General features: G+C 41.3%; 3 protein-coding genes across 3 annotated transcripts in view; 2 read left to right on the top strand and 1 right to left on the bottom strand.

Moving 5' to 3' along the window:
• The first annotated feature begins 1649 nt into the window (after positions 1-1649).
• Positions 1650-4072, top strand: LOC137282346 (uncharacterized). Its single transcript, XM_067814094.1, has 3 exons — positions 1650-1668; positions 3505-3563; positions 3845-4072. The coding sequence occupies exons 1-3, from the start codon at positions 1650-1652 to the stop codon at positions 4070-4072; spliced, it is 306 nt and encodes a 101-aa protein (XP_067670195.1).
• Positions 4073-9162: 5090 nt separating this feature from the next.
• On the top strand, positions 9163-11689 carry LOC137282335 (uncharacterized). Its single transcript, XM_067814085.1, has 3 exons — positions 9163-9181; positions 11173-11231; positions 11462-11689. Exons 1-3 carry the CDS (start codon positions 9163-9165, stop codon positions 11687-11689), a joined length of 306 nt encoding a protein of 101 aa, XP_067670186.1.
• Positions 11690-15831: 4142 nt separating this feature from the next.
• The window catches only part of LOC137296984 (Fanconi anemia group J protein homolog), a 40400-nt gene continuing 36213 nt past the window's right edge, over positions 15832-20018 (bottom strand). The window contains exons 31-32 of the mRNA XM_067828920.1: positions 19727-19875; positions 15832-18734 (exon numbers count right to left, since the gene is read on the bottom strand). Of these exons, the coding sequence (XP_067685021.1) occupies positions 18699-18734; positions 19727-19875 (185 nt within the window). The 3' untranslated portion in view covers positions 15832-18698. The remainder of the gene's footprint in view (positions 18735-19726; positions 19876-20018) is intronic.

The following is a 20018-nucleotide window of genomic DNA, read 5'->3' as shown; positions in this document are numbered from 1 at the left end:
TCTATAATTAAACTATCAGTTGCGCCTACGGACTGCGCAGCAGATGTCACGAACCAGTCACGAATTCTGGGATATCATCCGGGTACTCACGGGAGAAAAACAATAACAAAAGTTTACACCAGTCCACGGAAATTGCTCCGCATTAGTGCCATTTAAAATTAACGTGGATCCTGAGGCTTGAAGCCGACTGAAAACCACTCGGACACACAACTTTTGTTTCCTGCAGGTCCATATGGACGACAGCTTTGACATCCCCAATAACTAAGATTATTATTATTATTATTATTTTAAAATATCCTTCAGTAATTTCTAGATTTTATCTCGATCAGTAGCTGTTGTCTACATGCAAGTGAAAAGACTAATAGTATCATTTTCGAGAGGGCAATTTAGATTACAAACTTTCAGAAATGTGGATCTTGACATAAATGTTGATATTGTTGTAAAAATGGAGACTGGTCAGTCACAAGGGTTAAATTAAACTCTTTAACTTTGTAATCACATTTAGTGTTTGGTGGGAATTACTGATATTGTAGCTAAAATAAAGGGTCTGATCAGGGCTACAACATTTTACCGTTCTGGGTCTTTAAGGCCTGGGGCTTCTCGGGGGAAACGTTAAGGGCAAATACAGGACGTGATATGAGTACATAGAGCCAGTCACTCCCCAGATTATATACAAAATAGCTGCACTCACATCGTCAGTGTGTTTATTTTGTGTAAACAGTGAAAGGGTTATCGTTCTATGCACATGAATACATACCAAAGAGGTGATTGATGTCTGCGAACTAGTCGGTAACATTCACTGCGGCCTACGTATTAACACAAGCCGATGTCCATATAATGTGGTGCTGCACAGTTTGTACTGTTATTCGGAATGGCGAAGGCTTATAACAATGACAATACAAAATTTTCATCAACACAGCCAACGTTGAAGGAAACGTTCACGAAATAGTAATGTAGTTGTTTGAATAGAATTCGTGTTTGTTCTTTATCGCCGCCCTCGGCAATATTCCAGGTGTGTGCCGGCGATCTGGACCAGACAATCCAGTGATCACTTCTTATCAGAATCTTCACAGGTCACTGACTTGGTTGTTAGATGTCATCGTATTCCAACTGTGTAGATCGATGCCCAAGATGTAGATCACTGGATTGTCTGGTCTAGGCTCGATTATATACAGACCGCTGCCATATAACTGGAATATTGCTGACAATAGTTCATAAGGTGGTCGTAGGCAAGTTGTTAAAGCGTTCGTACGTCAGACCGGGTTCGATTCCTCCATCGGTACAATGTGTGAATCCTATAGGTTGTGCGATATCGGGCACTTGTTTGAGTGGTTCTTTCTATGCACTGATGAAGCTCTCTTAGCGTTAAGATAATCGTAAGTGTCATATATTAACATTAAGTTACGACTATCTTAGCGCTAAGAGAGCTTCGAAAAGCTAGGCCCTGGTTCCCTGGTTGCAACGCTCCGACACCGAATCAGGTAAGCAACGTCTCGTAATGCTGTGACGATCTCGCGAGATTTATGACGTCGCTATGACGACAGTTTCACTTCTGATACCGCCATTTTGACGCTATCATACCTCTGTGATATTGCTGAATTTCTGTTGACATTTGCCTCACGATCTGCTCATCACCAGTTGTTTTCACTATGAACTCCTACACCCAAGGTATTTCTTTATTTCTACAATAGTTAATTTTTGCCATCTTTGCTTTCTTTTATGACTTATTTACTTATTTCATCCTGATGTAGGGAAACAGAACAGCCTGCCGACTACTATGGAAGACTGACCAGTGCGGTTATTAATTTGTTTATAATTTTTGTTGCTTATGGCATTTTAACCTTTCAGTATGTTTGTGAGCAAGAGGAATGACACCTTCTTCACACAACTGCATAATAAATAAGCAGTTTTCGCTCATAACTAGTGTTTATGCATATACAGTTGTGCCCGTCCCATTATCAACTGTGTTTCCCGCAATAGTAAATACTAAACTGTTTCCAGTATAAGTGCGTGACTGGTATTTATGCAGGAGCCACAGACCTGTAGCCAAATGTACTAACTTATAGTTCAAACTAAATGAGTTTCAACCGACCCATAAACCAGTTCTTGTTCCCGCAGTATACATCAGAATATGCAGTTTGTACACATCAAACTAATACTGATGATGATTGGGGTTGTCATTCTTTTTGTGCCTCGTTGTGAAATTGCTACCAGCTATAATGTTCAAGGTCTTACTAAAAACAGAAGTGTTCCTTTTGTCCACTGTCTGCCAAAAGTTCGGCAACAGCCACTTGAATAAGTAGCATGGGGATTGTACGGGTGCTTCGATAACTAGGTTGACCCGGCTGAACAGTCTGTGGAAAATACGAATGTTAAGACACGCAACCGAAGGAGTCGGTATAATACATGTGTACAACAGTACGTCATAGTTAAGTATAGGGACGGGTCGTGAAGTGAACAAAGCAATACGATATAAGCATCTCTGATTTCCCGTCCGCTTATTTGGTGAGGATTGTAAAGGCTACAAATCTATGTATCAAGAAAACATTCCTGATGACAATAAGCCTCACCAAGTCATATTATGATAAATATTCACTATTGCATAGAATAGAGTCACTGGTACTCACAGACGGAAGTCACTATTCATCAAAACACTAACCCCCAAACCGACCTAAAAATTGCTGAGTGTAACTATAAACAAAACAAAAATCAAACAACACCATCAGGTCTCACATTTCTCTTCCACTCTTTCCGTCTGTTCTCAAAGATCTTCAGATATCTTCAGTATTTGTTGCTGCAACAAAAAATAGTTATTAATTCAATTATTTATAACACAAAAAGATACAAATATCACTCATAGTCAGAGAGTGAATCAATAGGTTTTTGAAAGGCATTTAGAAGTTGAACAAACATGAATACATGACACGTTTTATGGATAACAGTTTCTTTTCATTTTCTAAACCACGTGTCAGAGCTAGTTCTTGCTCCTTCATCGGGTGAATGCTGATTCACCATTCTTCTGATGATGGACCAAGAATTACCTCTGAAAGGTAATAAAAGGCAGAAAAAACGTAATGAAAGATTGTTATCCATAAACTGTGGCATGTAATCAAATCAACAGTGTGGGTTAAAAGGCTTCGAACATGTGCTTTCTGATCTAGACCCGGTTGTGCCAAACGTATATATACCGAAGTTCATAATTAATAGAATAGGTCTCATTGCATCATGAGCTTATTGAGGGATAGGAGTTAGCTAAACCTAACATCAATTAAACATGTTCTTTTATGCAATGATACACTGATATAATGTAATTAATAAAGGTCAGATTTCCACTGAAAATGCTTGTTAAAATAAAAATAAGTTAAATGCACAACTATATGAATAAAATGATAAACAGTGGTATACATCATGCTGGGGAAAGTCACTTGTTGACGATTTGATACAGTCAAGTTCTGTTTGCCGTTCGATTATTTAACAGATTTTCTTTCCTTTTTTTTCCCACAGCTCTTGACCTTGTGATCAGGTTTCCTTTGAACTTTGACATCTGGGCCCCTCCTCGCCAAGTGGGTGTTCTAGGGAATAAGTTACTAGTATTTCGTATTGTAAAACTGAATTAGTGTGTGTCTTTTATTTTGTGTATGGGCCTAGCCATTGTATCAGTTACTAGCACAAAGCCACACCAACACATTGCCATTCATTTGAACACTATTCACAATGTTATTTTTGAGTATGTATCCCATATCTAAATCACGTTTTCCTTACATGGTGATTAAGACTCTATGCCCTTTTTCTGTACTTTCACCATCTGTCACTGTCTACTTGTCCTTTTCTCCCTCCCTGTCAGCGTCCTACTGGGAGATACATGACCATCCTTGAACCCCTGTCTGAGCTGCCCACCCCTCCCACCTCTCTCCCTGCCCCTCTCTTCACCCCCGTCCTCCGTGATGCCCCCCATTTCGTTGACATCAACCTTGATGATGACGACACCCCGACCCAGTCCCCAGTTCGAGTCTTCCTGTCACGTGTGTCTGGATTCTTGAGGAGAGTGTTCCGTGCCAAGATGGATGCCTAGAGTGACATCTTGAAATTGTTTGGATTCTTGTGGAGTGTGTTTAAGATGGATGCCTAGAGTGACATGCAATTATTTAGAATCTTGTGGAGTGTGTTTAAGATGGATGCTTAGCGTGACATCTTGCAATTACTTGGATTATTGAGAAATGTGTTTAAGATGGACGCTTAGAGTGACATCTTGCAATTACTTGGATTATTGAGGAGTGTGTTTAAGACAAAGGCTGAGAGTGACATCTTGCAATTACTTGGATTATTGTGCAGTGTGGTTAGGATGGATGCCTAGAGTGACAGCTTGCGATTGTTTGGATTCTTGAGGAGTGTGTTTAAGATGGATGCTGAGAGTGTCTGACATCTTGCAACTGTTTGGATTCTTGAGGAGAGTGTTTAAGATGGACGCTTAGAGTGACTACTTGCAACTGTTTGGATTTTTGAGGAGAGTGTTTATGATGGACTCTTAGAGTGACATCTTGCAGTTGCTTGGATTTTTTAGGAGAGTGTTTAAGATGGACGCTTAGAGTGACATCTTGCAGTTGTTTGGATTCTTGAGGAGTGTGTTTAAGATGGACGCTGAGAGTGACTACTTGCAACTGTTTCGGATTCTTGTGGAGTGTATTAAAGATGGATGCTGAGAGTGACATCTTGCCACTTTGGAGGCTGTGTCATGTAATATGTAATTGCATTGATGCCTAAATACAACATGGTATGCGACTTCGTACTTTTTCTTTACCTTCCGGACCTTCCATTTTTTTTGGATGTTCTGGATTTTAGTGGTTTGGGATTATTCTGTTTTCCCTTGCAAATTTTGGCTTTTTTTTCAACCAAGAATTTAGAACATAAATTATATTCTACACTTACCAGCTATAACTGTTAAATATTGCTTTTACTTTCTAGCTGATTTCTTGTTTTTGTTGGTCGTATTGTTATATATTCCACCAACATTAGGGGAAATGGGTGTCACACGCTGACCACGAGTCTTCAGTGTGACTAGCGAACACTACTTATAGACTAGACCACGCCACCGTCCGAAACTATATAGATTAAGTAATGCCATTGCACTACTCCGATAAAACCCGCGGTCACCTTTTCACCTATAACATGATAGAAGTGCAATGCTAGAATTTGAGTAGCTGGTGCTATGTCCTAGATGCACTTGCTGCCCTAGACGTCCTCTGTAACTGCGACAAACATCTTGACACGCCATCGTCGTTCTGCCTACGTGTTAGTGAGTGAGTGTGGTATATGAAGATTTAAGGGCTAATGGTACCATGCTAGGACTTGGTATGCGAATGCAATACTGTCGGTAGCCGATGCTGTAGTCTCCCCTGAATATTACACGTCTGTGAGGTGTGGGGAGTAAATATTTTGCAGTAATGCCTCGAGCAGTGACAACATGATTTGCCTGTCTGAGCAAAGGCCCATCATGGCCATGACGTCACAGCAGTTTTATACATTTTGTCACTGGAGTTCTTGAGTTATATTTCTCCACAATTCCATTTTGTTAAGGTAGTAGTGCTACTGGAGAGTTGTGGCGACCACATTGGTCAATATCCCACACGCGAATACCCCCAAACATCAGGAGGAATACCAATAGTAGAAGTCAGTTGAGATATGTACCCTTACGCACTGTTCCACCAACATGTCAACAATCGTAACAATACCAGTGCCTTGAGGAATTGGTATTGTTACGATTGTTGAAATGTTGATGGAACAGTGTGTGAATGTACGTAGAAGAGCTAGTTGCATGGACGTGTGCGCTACATAAATATCCTGTAATAGTAATACCTGGTTAAAGGTGTGCATTAACTTATAATCGTAATAATTTAGGTGATCATTTCAAAATATGTCCACAGTTTCCTGAGAGAGAACATTGAAGGGACAGTGTTCATAGTACATTACACATACTGAATAAAACAGGTCTCTAGAAATGATATATTTCGAATGACAGTGACACATAGACACTTATGATACAGTCGGGAACATGTATTGACCTTGCTTTGATCAGAAACATTTATGAGTGAAGTTTCTGTTCACAGGTTGAAGATAGGCAGTCACCCGAGACATCAGCCATCGTCAAAGCGGACTTTCCCACTTGATGTGCATCGCGTTTGTCCAGAACATGTATCAGTGAAATGTAATAAAATGTGTCGAACTGTAACTGGTGTGATCCTGTACAGCTCAGTATAGAATGTCTCGATGTAGCTAGCACTTGTGTGAGTGAGTGAATATTTGGTCAAACCCACTTTTGTCTGTGTGTCGGTCTGTTGGTATCGTCTGGTAGGAAATCCTGAAGTGATGCAGTCACTGGCACGTACGGGTATGGTACTGTCACCCCTTAAATGTGGGGAGATAAAGCGTCAGTCATTGACACGTACAGGTATTGTACTGTCACCCCTTCCGTGTAGGGAGGTAAAGTAACAATCAGTGATAGCACTGTGAATCAGCCTTTGCATGATGTTTTTGTGCACGGGTTAGGTCATGTGATCATAAACATTGGAAGTGAGTCTATGTATTTATTGATTAAATTTACAAACGTTTATAGCATTCCACTGGATTTAGAACCCTAGCACTTTTTTAGACCACAAGGCTAGTGTGGTAACCACTAAGCCATCGTGCAATACATTTATATTTGTCTGGTTTGACATTCTGAACATTACTGCATGTAAAATAGTTTGTATATAACATTACCACTCACGTTTCACTGATAGCAGACCCGTGAAGGTCCGGTGTAGAATAGGTCTTCAGCAACCCATAAATGCGTGGGCAAAAACCCATATGTTTGCCATAAAAGGCGACTGTGATTGTCGTCAGGTATGAAAAACGGGAGCGGATGATCAGTCTCGCTGACTTGGTGGACTCTAATGTTAATTACACAGATCGATGCTCATGCTCTTGATCACTGGATTGTCTGGTCCAGAAATGACTACTTACAGACCGCCGCCATATAGCTGGAATATGGATAATAAAACTAAACTCACTCACTCACTGATAGCATCTTATGCACAGGTCCAGTGTTTGTAACTTACAGTCAACCAAAGTGAATGGGTCTGCATTTAATTCGTTCGTTGTGTTTGAAACATGCTAAATATCTCTTGTATAAACTGGTGTATACTCTGTGTCATTTATGAAGGGAAAAGCTATTGGTAACACTATTTCCTTACAGTATGAAAAACGTATCCCCCTCTGAAATGCCAGTATTGCGTTCTTCTGTTACAAATAACACATTTTTCATTCAAATTGTCAGTATGAAAATCCACCTGTCACTTAATGTCAGTGATTTGCACGTTCAAGTAGCTAAATCCAGGTAAAGTAGAGGTCAGTGAATATGCATTGATACTTTTGTACTTTCGTTCACTGTTCAGGTCCCTGTTTGAAATCGCAGTATAAACTGTACGTTTTCTTACTCTTGCTGAAAGGTGACATGCTATGGACTTTTGGAATCTGGTCCAACTCACCGGCAGGTTGCTGTCAGCTTTAGTCAGAGTGCTCCGAGTCAGAGTGCTATTGGTAGATTGTGGCAGAGATTTCAAGGCAATGGCTCTGTGGAATATGCACGTCGACCAGGTCGCCCCAGAGTCACAACAGTCCGAGATAAAAGATGCATGATTAAAACTGTGTTGCATAACCGATTCTTTAACAGAGCAGATCTTCAGACTGAACACTACAGTGTTCAATGTAAGGATGTCAAGGAACACCGTTCGTTGACGTTTACAGGCAGTCGGACTTCGGTATATAGGCAGTTCGTCTACCACTAACACTTCGTCACAGGCAGGTGCGTCTGAGATGGAGTAGACATCATGGCCGCTGGAATCAACGTCCATTGTCTCGTGTGCTCTTCATAGTTGATAGCAGATTCAATTTGTCTTTCCATTATGGTCGGGGGAGAATTTATCGTCGCAATGGAGAGCGAATCACAGATGCAGTTGTGGTCACGCATAAAAGGGAACCAAGCGAGGGAACGGCCATGGTTTGGGCAGGGATAAGTCCTGATGAACGTACTCCACTGCATGTGGTCGACGGTAATCCTCCGTGATTCTGGCTCCTATGGCAGTACCGTACCTGCAACCTATGCATGGCTTTTATGGTCGAACCGCTTACGTAGAGAGTAATGCCCCAAGTCACCCTCCATTCGTGAAAAATAATAAAGCCGAGGCCCGGAGGAACCGAGACACATTATTTTTAAGGAATGTAGAGTTTGGAGGATATTACCCAACTTAAATTCAATTAAAAGTATTGGTAATTATATTATCCAAATAGAGTACGAACTATCAAGGTCTTAAAATTGAAACCGGTACACATCGGTCCATTCCTGAAAATAATGGAGCGAGCAGACAATGTACAATGGCGCCACAACTGTAATTTGAGACAACAGCGCTAGGGCTCATATAAGGTCAGGATTGTCGCGGAATTCCTCAGGAAGCAGGGTGTACGGGGGATGGAATGGCCGGCATGTTCTCCAGACCTCGACCCAATTGACAATGCTTGTGGGGAACTCGTTCCACGTGTGTACACACGTTACCCAGTGAATCTCTCAGGACCTCACAGAGCTCTAGTAGAGGAATGGAATTCCGCAAGCTCTCTTAATGAACTTGACATGGAGCGTGAGAACAGGGTGCACCTGTGTCTTGGACGCGCCAGAAGGGCACATAACTTCACAAGAAACTGAATGACCGAGTACTTTGTGTTTGTCAGTTCATTTTCAGGGGTTGGTCTATACAACCGATGGCTGCTTGTTGCTTTTTGTCTGTATGTCACGATATGGCACGTTTGTCAACAGGTTAAACATTATGATGACACTCATGCATAGTTTTATTATTTTTGAGGAACGTCTCTCTACATGTGTTGTGTATTAGATTCATTTGTGTAACCCAATACAAGCAGAAACGAGACGCGGATCCTGACTAACGCAAGGTACGGATGAAACCAGTTGTTAACTTCACATAATGCTGTGACGATCTCGCGAGATTTATGACGTCGCTATGACGACAGTTTCACTTCTGATGCCGCCATTTTGACGCTATCATAACCCTGTGATATTGCTGAATTTCTGTTGACATTTGCCTCACGATCTGCTCATCACCAGATATTGTAACCATGAACTCCTACACGCAAGGTGTTGTCATTTTTCATTCGTTAATGACTTCTTTACTTTATTCATCCTCATCTAGGAAAATGAAGAAACTTCCAGAATATTCTGTCAGTTACCATAAAAAATTGACTTGTCCTGTTTCACATTAATTGAGGTCTTTCCGCTTTCAGAGTATTTACAGACAATAGGAATACAACATCCACTTCACACAGCTATACAATACTTAAACAGTTTACGCTCATGACTGGTGGTTGTTGAGGTTTCACTTTATGGATACCCGTGCAAATATTTTGCAGGGTTCGCACTGACCTGAACAGGCCTGAATTTTGACGTGTTAACCTTACATGACCCAAATTGCCAAGGATTTGACCTGAATAGGTCCACTAGTGAGCAAACCTTGTAAAGATATGCTTTTACAGGATAAAAATGCCCTCCAGTTGCAGTGGCTGTTTTTGTGTTACCCTGTGTAAATCACAATCACTGAACCAGGTGTCATTATATCCATAAACCAAGGCTTGGCTTGATCAAAGTAATCATGCAAAAATGCAGATAGTTATTAGGTAACGTTTTTCATAGGCGATCACTGTGGTATTCAAAATTTGTTCTTAATGAGATGAAACAAATAACCAAAAAAATAAAAAATAAAATATTTGCAAAACATGCAGTCCCAAAATGTATATTCTTGACAGGACTGCCCATGTTAGGCATAATGACATCAACATGGGAGTTCCAGTGCAAATGTGTATGCCTATTGCCAGTTTCTTACATTATTTAGATGTAAACTAACCATTTAAACTAATTATACTCTCTGAGAATTCTGCAAGTCTAGTTATCAGTCAGCAGTATGTGAACAGTGGCGCCTGTTATGATGCTTTTACGAGTGCTTCTAAAACCACATAGAATGGGTTACTCAGTCATAATGGCCAATCTTCATATCTGGAACGCTTCAATAATGTCGACATGCTTCAACACAATTTATTGCGAAATGTTGTATACAGTGGCATTGGTGGCCCATGCAGTTATGTGGGCATGGTTTGGTTTTATACAAACAGTCAATACACATCCCCCTCATCATTAACTCATTTAAAGTTTGGGGTAATCTTATCTTAACATTCACCAAACTTGCCTTCGTATATGCAGTTTTACATAGTTTGTTAAAAGTGGAATCAAATAAACTAAACACTTTCATACAGAAGCTAAATAAGGGTATATATGTAAATTAAAGGGTTATACCAAAATGAGTCCAAAAACTTAAAAAAGTATGCTAACTTCAGATCATGCCAATGTCGGAAAATATTTTCCAAATCTGTCTTGGTTGTAGCGGTCTGAACTCTCACTTTATTGATGGGCATTTAGCCGAAAACCCGCCTGTCCTTATGGCCATTCCATTCCGTTACTTTTCTTGTGTGTCCTCGTTGTAATCATTTGAGACAAAACAAATACTTCTATGTCAAAGGATTTGATGTCAAAATTGTTCTGTACAGGGATAGCTGATTTAATTATATTAAATGTAATAATCTAGCAACATCAGTCCACAGATATATTCAAGAAACAAACTGATTCACTAAAAATATATAATCTAACAACGATATTTAACATAAAAACTGTTCCATTATTGTCAGTTTAAGTCCACCAAACATCACTTGGTACCCATCATCAACGTCGTGGATGTGTTTTGTTTTCTTTAGTTAGCATGTGACATCTCAGTATGTCTGTGCTATTTTATGAGGGGATAGCATTTGACAGTAACATATACAATTTTGCCCTTTTGCCAATCCCCATAAACCCCGTCCTATGTCAGAATATACAGATATGTAATCAGAGAAAAATAAATATTGCTAAAACCAGATGAAGAGTTAAAATGTCATAACTACATATTGGGAGTTAGTCATTTTGATGTTCACTAATGATCAGTTAGAATTAAATGAAGCCATTTGATGTTGAAGGTTTGATACTGTCAGATTCTGTTTGATGTTTGGTTATTTCTCAGACTCTCATTCGTTCTTTTCCCACAGCCCTTGACCTCGTGATCAGGTTCCCTCTGAACTTTGACATCTGGGCCCCTCCTCGCCAAGTGGGTGTCTTAGGGAATCAGTTATTTCATAGAGTTTATTTTATTGTATCATTTATTAGCACTGTTGATTTGGACACTATATATGTGTGTATGCTGTATATACACGTAAATCACATTGCTTTCATAATATGAGTATGACTATCAGTCCATTTGTAACATCTACCTTTTTTCTCCACTTTCACCCTCTGTGACTCTCTACCTGTCCTTTTCTTCCCCCCACCCCCTGTCAGCATCCTACTGGGAGATACATGACCATCCTTGAACCCCTGTCTGAGCTGCCCACCCCTTCCACCTCTCTCCCTGCCCCACTCTCTACCCCCGTCCTCCGTGATGTCCCCCACTTCGTTGACGTCAACCTTGATGATGATGACACCCCGACCCAGTCCCCAGTTCGAGTCTTTCTGTCACGCATGTCTGGATTCTTGAGGAGAGTGTTCCGTGCCAAGATGGACGCTTAGAGTGACATCTTGCAATTATTTAGATTCTTGAGAGAGATGTTTAAGATGGACGCTGAAAGTGACATCTTGCAACATTGTTTGGAGTATTGAGGAGTGTGTTTAAGATGGACACTGAGAGTGACATCATTCAATTGTTTGGATTCTTGAGGAGTGTGTTTAAGATGAATGCTGAAAGTGACATCTTGTAATTGTTTAGATACATGTGGAGTGTGTTTAAGATGGATGCCTAGAGTGACATCTTGCAATTGTTTGGATTCTTGAAGAGTGTGTTTAAGATGGATGCTTAGAGTGACATCTTGCAACTGCTTGGATTCTTGTGGAGTGTGTTAAAGATGGATGCTGAGAGTGACATCTTGCAATTGTTTGGATTATTGAGGAGAGTGTTTAAGATGGATGCTGAGAGTGACATCAAGCAATTGTTTGGATTCTTGTGGAGTGTGATTAAGATGGATGCTTAGAGTGACATCTTGCAATTGTTTGGACTCTTGAGTGTGTTTATGATGGATGCCTACAGTGACATCTTGCAGTTATTTGGATCTGTGAGGAGTACGTTTGAGATGGACGCTCAGAGCGGCGTCTTCAAACTGTTTGAATTCTTGAGTGTGTTAAAGTTGGATGCATAGAGTGACATCTTGCTGCATTTGAAGCAATGTAATATAATAATTAATAGCATTGAATCATAAATATAATATGTTTAGTGACTGTTTACATTTTAGGACCTTTCGGACATTTCAGATATTTTGGACATTTAATGGTTTTAGATTATTCATAGATAACAGTTCCCTTGAGCATTTTGGCTTTTTGTGGACAAGATTTGACATTCTTTTAAATATATATTTGTTCTGCACTTATCACTTACAACTATTAAATATTGCATTTACTTTCTAACTGATTTGTCTTTTCTTTTGTTGTGTAACTGAATTCCAGATAGTTCTGTTGATGTACTGATGAAATATAATTTGATTAACTGCGTACAGAAATAACAAACATGCTATAGAGACCACCCTTAGGGAGCCTCCTTTTCATGTTGCATGAAAAGTGAGAACACCGCTTTGGAGCACCAAAATAAATCCAAGGGGAATTCTAGATTCGATCTGTTATCTGGTCATTCTTGTCGTAAGGCTTGCTGACTTAGTTGACACATCTTTGGATCCCCATTGCGTAGATTGGTGCTCATGATGTTGATCACTTGAATGTCTGGTAGAGACTCGATTAATTGCAGATTGCAGATATAGCTGGAATATTGTCGATTGCAGTATTTAACAAGAACCAAACCAAACCAAATCAAAGTCAGTTTTGAACCCAGGTTCATTTTTTATCTACGTCATTCCGTTTGAATGATCTCCACACTTATTCAAAGTCATAACATTCAATTTTGCATTTAAATATGATATGAATACTCATATGCATGAGTATCACACCAGTAATTGTATATGGAATTACACGTCTGATGTCAAGCACTTTATGGCATTAGAGCTACCTGTGTGGTGTAGTGGTTAGAGCGTCCGCCCAAGAGAGTAAGGTTGCAGGTTTGATACCCAGCCGAGTCATATCAAAAGACTTTAAAGTATGGTACTTATTGATCCCTGTCTGGCGCTCAGCATTAATGGGTACAACAAGGACTGGTCAGCTCGGAGTTGGTATAATGTGTCTGCGTGGGGTATTCATGCTTAACTGCAGCATGGTATCTCAGTGACCAAGCACTATATGTCCAGCTAGGAAGCAGCCACACACACACACACACACACACACACACACACACACACACACACACACACACACACACACACACACACATGCATGCACACACATGCATGCACACACACACACACACACACACACATGCACATCATCATATGATTGAAACATTTTTACGTATGATGTTAAACCCCATTTCACCTCACCTCACATTAGACTAACTTATAGGCTCTACAATCAAGTCAACATTCTGTTAGTAGTTCGCAACACCTGAGAAAGCTGAAGGGATCGTTATGTACTCTTCAAAAAAAGTAGGGCAACCTGAACTTTGAAGTCTGATAGAAAGAAAACAGAATGAGGAACATTACAATGACATTCATCTTGTGTATGCAGCATCATTTCACGTTATCACCACACGCAAAGAAAAAGCATGGGAAGCATGTGCATGTGGGAGTCTCCTACCTGTGCATGGGGTGTCATTATGAATGTAAACGTTTTTCAGGCAGGTTGATAAATCACTGTAGACCATTTTTCCAATACTTTTCTTGTATTTGTGCATAGTCAGAGTTTTCAGGGTCAAATCACACACCACTGACTGAAAATTGCAAACCTGAAATTTTCATGTCATACTCCAGTCACTTAACAAGGGGGATAACAGAACAAACAGCTTTGCTTTGAATGAAATCCATGTGGTGATGCATTCTCAAAACATCCATTGTTATTGTATCAACATTGAGTCAATCCCATATATCTCCCAGTTTCGACAATCATACATTGAAAGCACAGTTCCCCTACGTTTTTTGAAGAGTATATATACTATCTACTAATATCAGTTTATATGATTCAAAAGGAAGATCTGAGCCCAACTCTCCACTAGCTGGAAGTGCCATTGAGCAGCACTCTCCATTTGACGTGTGTTATTATTATCATAATCTATTTAATCGTATTTATATAGCGCCGACTTCCAGCTAGGCTGCCAATGGGTGCTTTGTTTTTCCCCTTGATTATATGATGTCAATCTCAACTCAGTCTTACAGTAAGCCCGATCCTGGCACCTCAAGCTTGCTGGATCACTAGACTAGCACATTAGACGGTCCGCCCACCAAGCCCCCTTGCAACATGTAACGCACCTGATACCAACACGTATCAGTGGAATGTATCAAATCTTCCTCTGATGTGTTGTGTGCTTCTTTGTAGCTCTTATGAATATGTGTAATTGATTTACTAAAATCAGTTACCCATGATGATCCATGTTGACAATCTTAGTATCCCAACTGCATAGACCAATGCTCATGCTGTTCGTCACTGGATTGTCTGATCCATATTCAGTTATTTACAGACTGCCACCACATAGCTGGAATATTGCTGAGTGCGGCATTAAACAGCAAACATAATTCCGCACCGTATTGGGGTGATTCTTAGTTTCATTATTACTTAATCATGAATCATTATTTAGGGTGAAGCGTTAGTACCGTGGAGCGCCCAGTCTCGCAAACAAGAGACGATAGGATGTCTCCCGTATATGCAGTCTCGGACTGTTCATACAGTGCTCTTGACAGCACAAATCAAAGCACCACATCACAAGAGCATGCTCTAAGCGCATACAACATAATGGACATTTTTACCCCGGATTACCCAAACAGTCTGCGGGGAGAAAGGTTAATAGTCATGTGACTTATCCCACTGGGGGCTCATTTTCTTCTGGATGAACAGATTCAGTTTTCCATTTATTGACTGGGTTTGGGGGAGACACCCATTTGACTTGCTAGAGTTAGGATGACATGACCTTTTTTTCAGGCTGATGAGACCATCGCTTTTCCGTTTGGTGTTGGTAATGTTAGTTGTTTGTACAATTTTGTATTATTTGATCAAACCCGTCGTCAAACAGTTAGGTACTCAATGTTACAAGAACCAGTATGAATTTGCTCACTACAGTGCCAGTGCCAGTCTCAACATTTGTTGTGCATTTGTGATCAGATGTCACCATGTTTATTTGTTTCTTTGTTTAAGCAACACTCAGCAATATTCCAGCTATATAGTAGCGGTCTGTAAATCATCAAGTCTGGACCAGACAGTCCAGAGATCAACAGCATGAGTATTGATCCATGCAACTGGGAAATGATGACATGTCAACCAAGTCAGCAAGCTTGACCATCCAATCCTGTTAGTTGTTCTATAACAAGCATGGGTTGCTGAAGGTCAGTTGTAACTGAGATCTCCGTTGGTGCTAAAAATATAAATTCAGTGTTTAACTACACATACAATGTACCAAAATTTCACACAATTTCAGACAAAGCACCCATTTATGGCAAGAACGTTTTTTGATATGGATGCCATTGTAGACTCCCTATTAAGATTACTTGTTTGGCAGAGGATGAAGAGCAGTGGCAGCAGCAGTCATACTGGGAACACCACAACACATGAATACATAAGACGGAGAACAATAAAACTCAATGATTTATTCTGAGTAGATTTTGGTTCACAGTTTGACAAGAACAGAAGATCTAACCATGACAATCCATGTTTGTCTTAAACAGCAATTGTATCCACTAACTGTCTCACAAGTAATAAATATGGCAGCCTACAGATATAAACTTACAATTCTTTTTCTTAGACTGACAAGTGAGAAGTGCAGATCCAGAAATATGAACAAGGAGCACAACCTTTCTAGCAGCCAACTGTTACAGTGAGTGGCAGGTTTAATGCCATTTGTAGCAATATTCTAGCAATATAATCACTGAGGCAACAAAAAATGGGCTTCAAACACTGTACCCATGTGAGGAACATTTCTGGGTTTTCACAGTGACAACTGTAAGCTTCAGCCACTAGGCTACCTCACAGCCCTGGTACCCATATGGGGAACATTCCCAGGTTTTCAGCATGACGAGTGAAAGCTTCAGCCACTAGGCTACCTCACAGCCCCGGTACCCATGTGGGGAACATTCCCAGGTTTTCAGCATGACGACTGTAAGCTTCAGCCACTAGGCTGCCTCACAGCCCCGCTACCCATATGGGGAACATTCCCAGGTTTTCAGCATGACAGCTGTAAGCTTCAGCCACTAGGCTACCTCACAGCCCCGGTACCTATGTGGGGAACATTCCCAGGTTTTCAGCATGCGAGTGAAAGCTTCAGCCACTAGGCTACCTCACAGCCCCGCTACCCATATGGGGAACATTCCCAGGTTTTCAGCATGACGACTGTAAGCTTCAGCCACTAGGCTGCCTCACAGCCCCGGTACCCATGTGGGGAACATTCCCAGGTTTTCAGCATGACGAGTGAAAGCTTCATCCACTAGGCTACCTCACAGCCCCGGTACCCATGTGGGGAACATTCCCAGGTTTTCAGCATGACGACTGTAAGCTTCAGCCACTAGGCTGCCTCACAGCCCCGGTACCCATGTGGGGAACATTCCCAGGTTTTCAGCATGACGACTGTAAGCTTCATCCACTAGGCTACCTCACAGCCCCGGTACCCATGTGGGGAACATTCCCAGGTTTTCAGCATGACGAGTGAAAGCTTCAGCCACTAGGCTACCTCACAGCCCCGCTACCCATGTGGGGAACATTCCCAGGTTTTCAACAAGACGACTGTAAGCTTCAGCCACTAGGCTGCCTCACAGCCCCGGTACCCATGTGGGGAACATTCCCAGGTTTTCAGCATGACGAGTGAAAGCTTCAGCCACTAGGCTACCTCACAGCCCCGGTACCCATGTGGGGAACATTCCCAGGTTTTCAGCATGACGACTGTAAGCTTCAGCCACTAGGCTACCTCACAGCCCCGGTACCCATATGGGGAACATTCCCAGGTTTTCAGCATGACAGCTGTAAGCTTCAGCCACTAGGCTACCTCACAGCCCCGGTACCCATGTGGGGAACATTCCCAGGTTTTCAGCATGCGAGTGAAAGCTTCAGCCACTAGGCTACCTCACAGCCCCGCTACCCATATGGGGAACATTCCCAGGTTTTCAGCAAGACGACTGTAAGCTTCAGCCACTAGGTTATCTCACAGCCCCGGTACCCATGTGGGGAACATTCCCAGGTTTTCAGCATGACGACTGTAAGCTTCAGCCACTAGGCTACCTCACAGCCCCGGTACCAATATGGGGAATATTCCCAGGTTTTCAGCATGACGACTGTAAGCTTCAGCCACTAGGCTGCCTCACAGCCCCGGTACCCATGTGGGGAACATTCCCAGGTTTTCAGCATGACGACTGTAAGCTTCATCCACTAGGCTACCTCACAGCCCCGGTACCCATGTGGGGAACATTCCCAGGTTTTCAGCATGACGAGTGAAAGCTTCAGCCACTAGGCTACCTCACAGCCCTGGTACCAATATGGGGAACATTCCCAGGTTTTCAGCATGACGACTGTAAGTTTCAGCCACTAGGCTGCCTCACAGCCTCGGTACCCATGTGGGGAACATTCCCAGGTTTTCAGCATGACGAGTGAAAGCTTCAGCCACTAGGCTACCTCACAGCCCCGGTACCAATATGGGGAACATTCCCAGGTTTTCAGCATGACGACTGTAAGCTTCAGCCACTAGGCTGCCTCACAGCCCCGGTACCCATGTGGGGAACATTTCCAGGTTTTCAGCATGACACGAGACCACGTCAACCACAAGGTCACCCCACAGCCTCCTTACTGTAACTGTAAGGAAACTGCACTATACTTAAGTACACCCTACTGTGTACCTATTAATTGACAAGTTAAGCATGCAACAACAATATCACAGCAAGCAGTACAAATATGTACAGGCCAGCACAAACAATTTTTACATACAAATGAATTATGTGATCAACATATTTCATTGCTTGTCGCTTCACTATATAGCTAATGGGCATGTACTTCCAGGTCTGGTGCTGAATCATGCAACAATATGAGATAATGTCTAGAGTTGTAAACAATATTCCAGCAATATCAAGCAATGGACTCCAGAAATGAGCTTCACACATTGTACCCATGTGAAGAACTGGAGAATCGCATCCAAATCTTCGGCATGATGAACAAATGCTTTAAGCTCTAGGATACCCCACTGCCCTGTGAGGGGAAGAACTTCATGACACTTCGAGTGACATTTCACTGCATGAATATACCTGCCTTGTCAACTTCACCTCAAGGCAACTGGGATCCATGAAGAATACATCAAACCAACTGGAGTTTCAGAAAGATATATTGCAAGTATGAAAATAGTGTTTGTATTGCTGCTTCAAACTGGAAGTTTTCCATTCCATGTTCCTCTCAATATCATACTCAAGACCAGGTTACTATTGAGGATGCAAAGTGTCTGTATTGCACACCTACGATCCTGGATCTAGCTCATCTTCACCTTCTGTAGATTCAGCCACATCTGAAATGCAGGCAGGACATTAATAGTGATTAACTGAGTAGTTTTACACCTGTTAGCAATATTCCAGCAATATTATAACAATGTGTATTTATATAGCGCTAAATTCCATACACCAAGTGAATGGTGGAAGCGCATACAGACTGTTCATTTTTACCCTGTATAACCCAAGCTGTGAGGTGCTAGAAGGTTATAGCCACATGACTTATCCCACCGGGTGCCCATTTTCTGCTGGGTGAACAGAGGCAATATTGCACAAACTCACTTGCCTAAGGTGAGACCACATGTGTCATGTGTGCTTCATTGTGAGGCAGGACTGAAGTCCTTGAAACTCTCAGGAGTCAAGCTGACATGTTTGAACTCACATGTATGAAGTGAGACCATATGTATCACATGTACTTTGTAGTGTGGTAGGATTGTCTACTCTTAGGAGTCAAGCTGCCAAACATGGTCACCCACCCAAGGATTCTCCATACTTGATGTGCTTAACTTCAAATAATTTGTGACTAAATTCGGTTTTTTTAAAACAAAAGTCTGAGTTTTGAATTAGGTTACAGATTTTACTCAGATTTCAGAAATTGCAGGTAAATGCATTTCCCAGAATGAACTGAAATCAATATCAAACTCAAACATAGTAGACAATTTGAGTTTCACGGACAGATTACTTAAGTTGACTGGACTTTTTTATTTTAAGAAAACGTTGAGTTTAAAAAATCAAATGTTTCAAATTGTCAAACTCAGTTTGAAACTAATTTTTTTTTTTGAGAAATCAGGGCTTTACTTCTGTGCACAGGACCATGAACGGAGCACAACAGAAATGAGCTTCACCCATTGTAACTTTGTCGGGAAATGAATCTGGGAGCAGGTTTTTAACCATTAGGCCAGGACCACTGTAGAATGTTAACAAATTCACTCCAATACTTGTTTCTTGGCAAGACATGCTTCAACCAAATTACCGTTAACAACTCATAACCATTGCACACTAATGCACCAACCTGTCCCTTCTGGTACTGTGAGTCTGTTGACAGTAGGATTCGACACCCCAAGACGTCCACACAGTCCTGCTGATCTCCACATTTGTTACAATGGAGAAACTGGACAGCCACTCCGGCATCAGTATCACAGTGGCTGTCTAATGGTAAGCCTGGAATAGAGGACAGTAGGATGGTGATGATGTTCCAAATGTAATACAGAGGTAAGATGAATACACTCTACTTTCTTTCTCTAATCATTCTTTCTTTCAAAGAGATAAGAGTTGAAATCACAAAGGTAAATTGGTTCTTACTT

This window comes from Haliotis asinina, chromosome 1, assembly GCF_037392515.1.
Source record: "Haliotis asinina isolate JCU_RB_2024 chromosome 1, JCU_Hal_asi_v2, whole genome shotgun sequence".
NCBI classification, from domain to species: domain Eukaryota; kingdom Metazoa; phylum Mollusca; class Gastropoda; order Lepetellida; family Haliotidae; genus Haliotis; species Haliotis asinina.
Note: the sequence above shows the minus strand (reverse complement) of the source record. Positions and strands in the feature narration are given on the sequence as shown.

Bases quoted from the DNA above. Each gene is read 5' to 3' on its own strand.
- LOC137282346 (XM_067814094.1), top strand. The intron at 3,564-3,844 runs GTGGGTGTTCTA...CCTCCCTGTCAG, and splicing joins TCTGGGCCCCTCCTCGCCAA to CGTCCTACTGGGAGATACAT.
- LOC137282335 (XM_067814085.1), top strand. The intron at 11,232-11,461 runs GTGGGTGTCTTA...ACCCCCTGTCAG, and splicing joins TCTGGGCCCCTCCTCGCCAA to CATCCTACTGGGAGATACAT.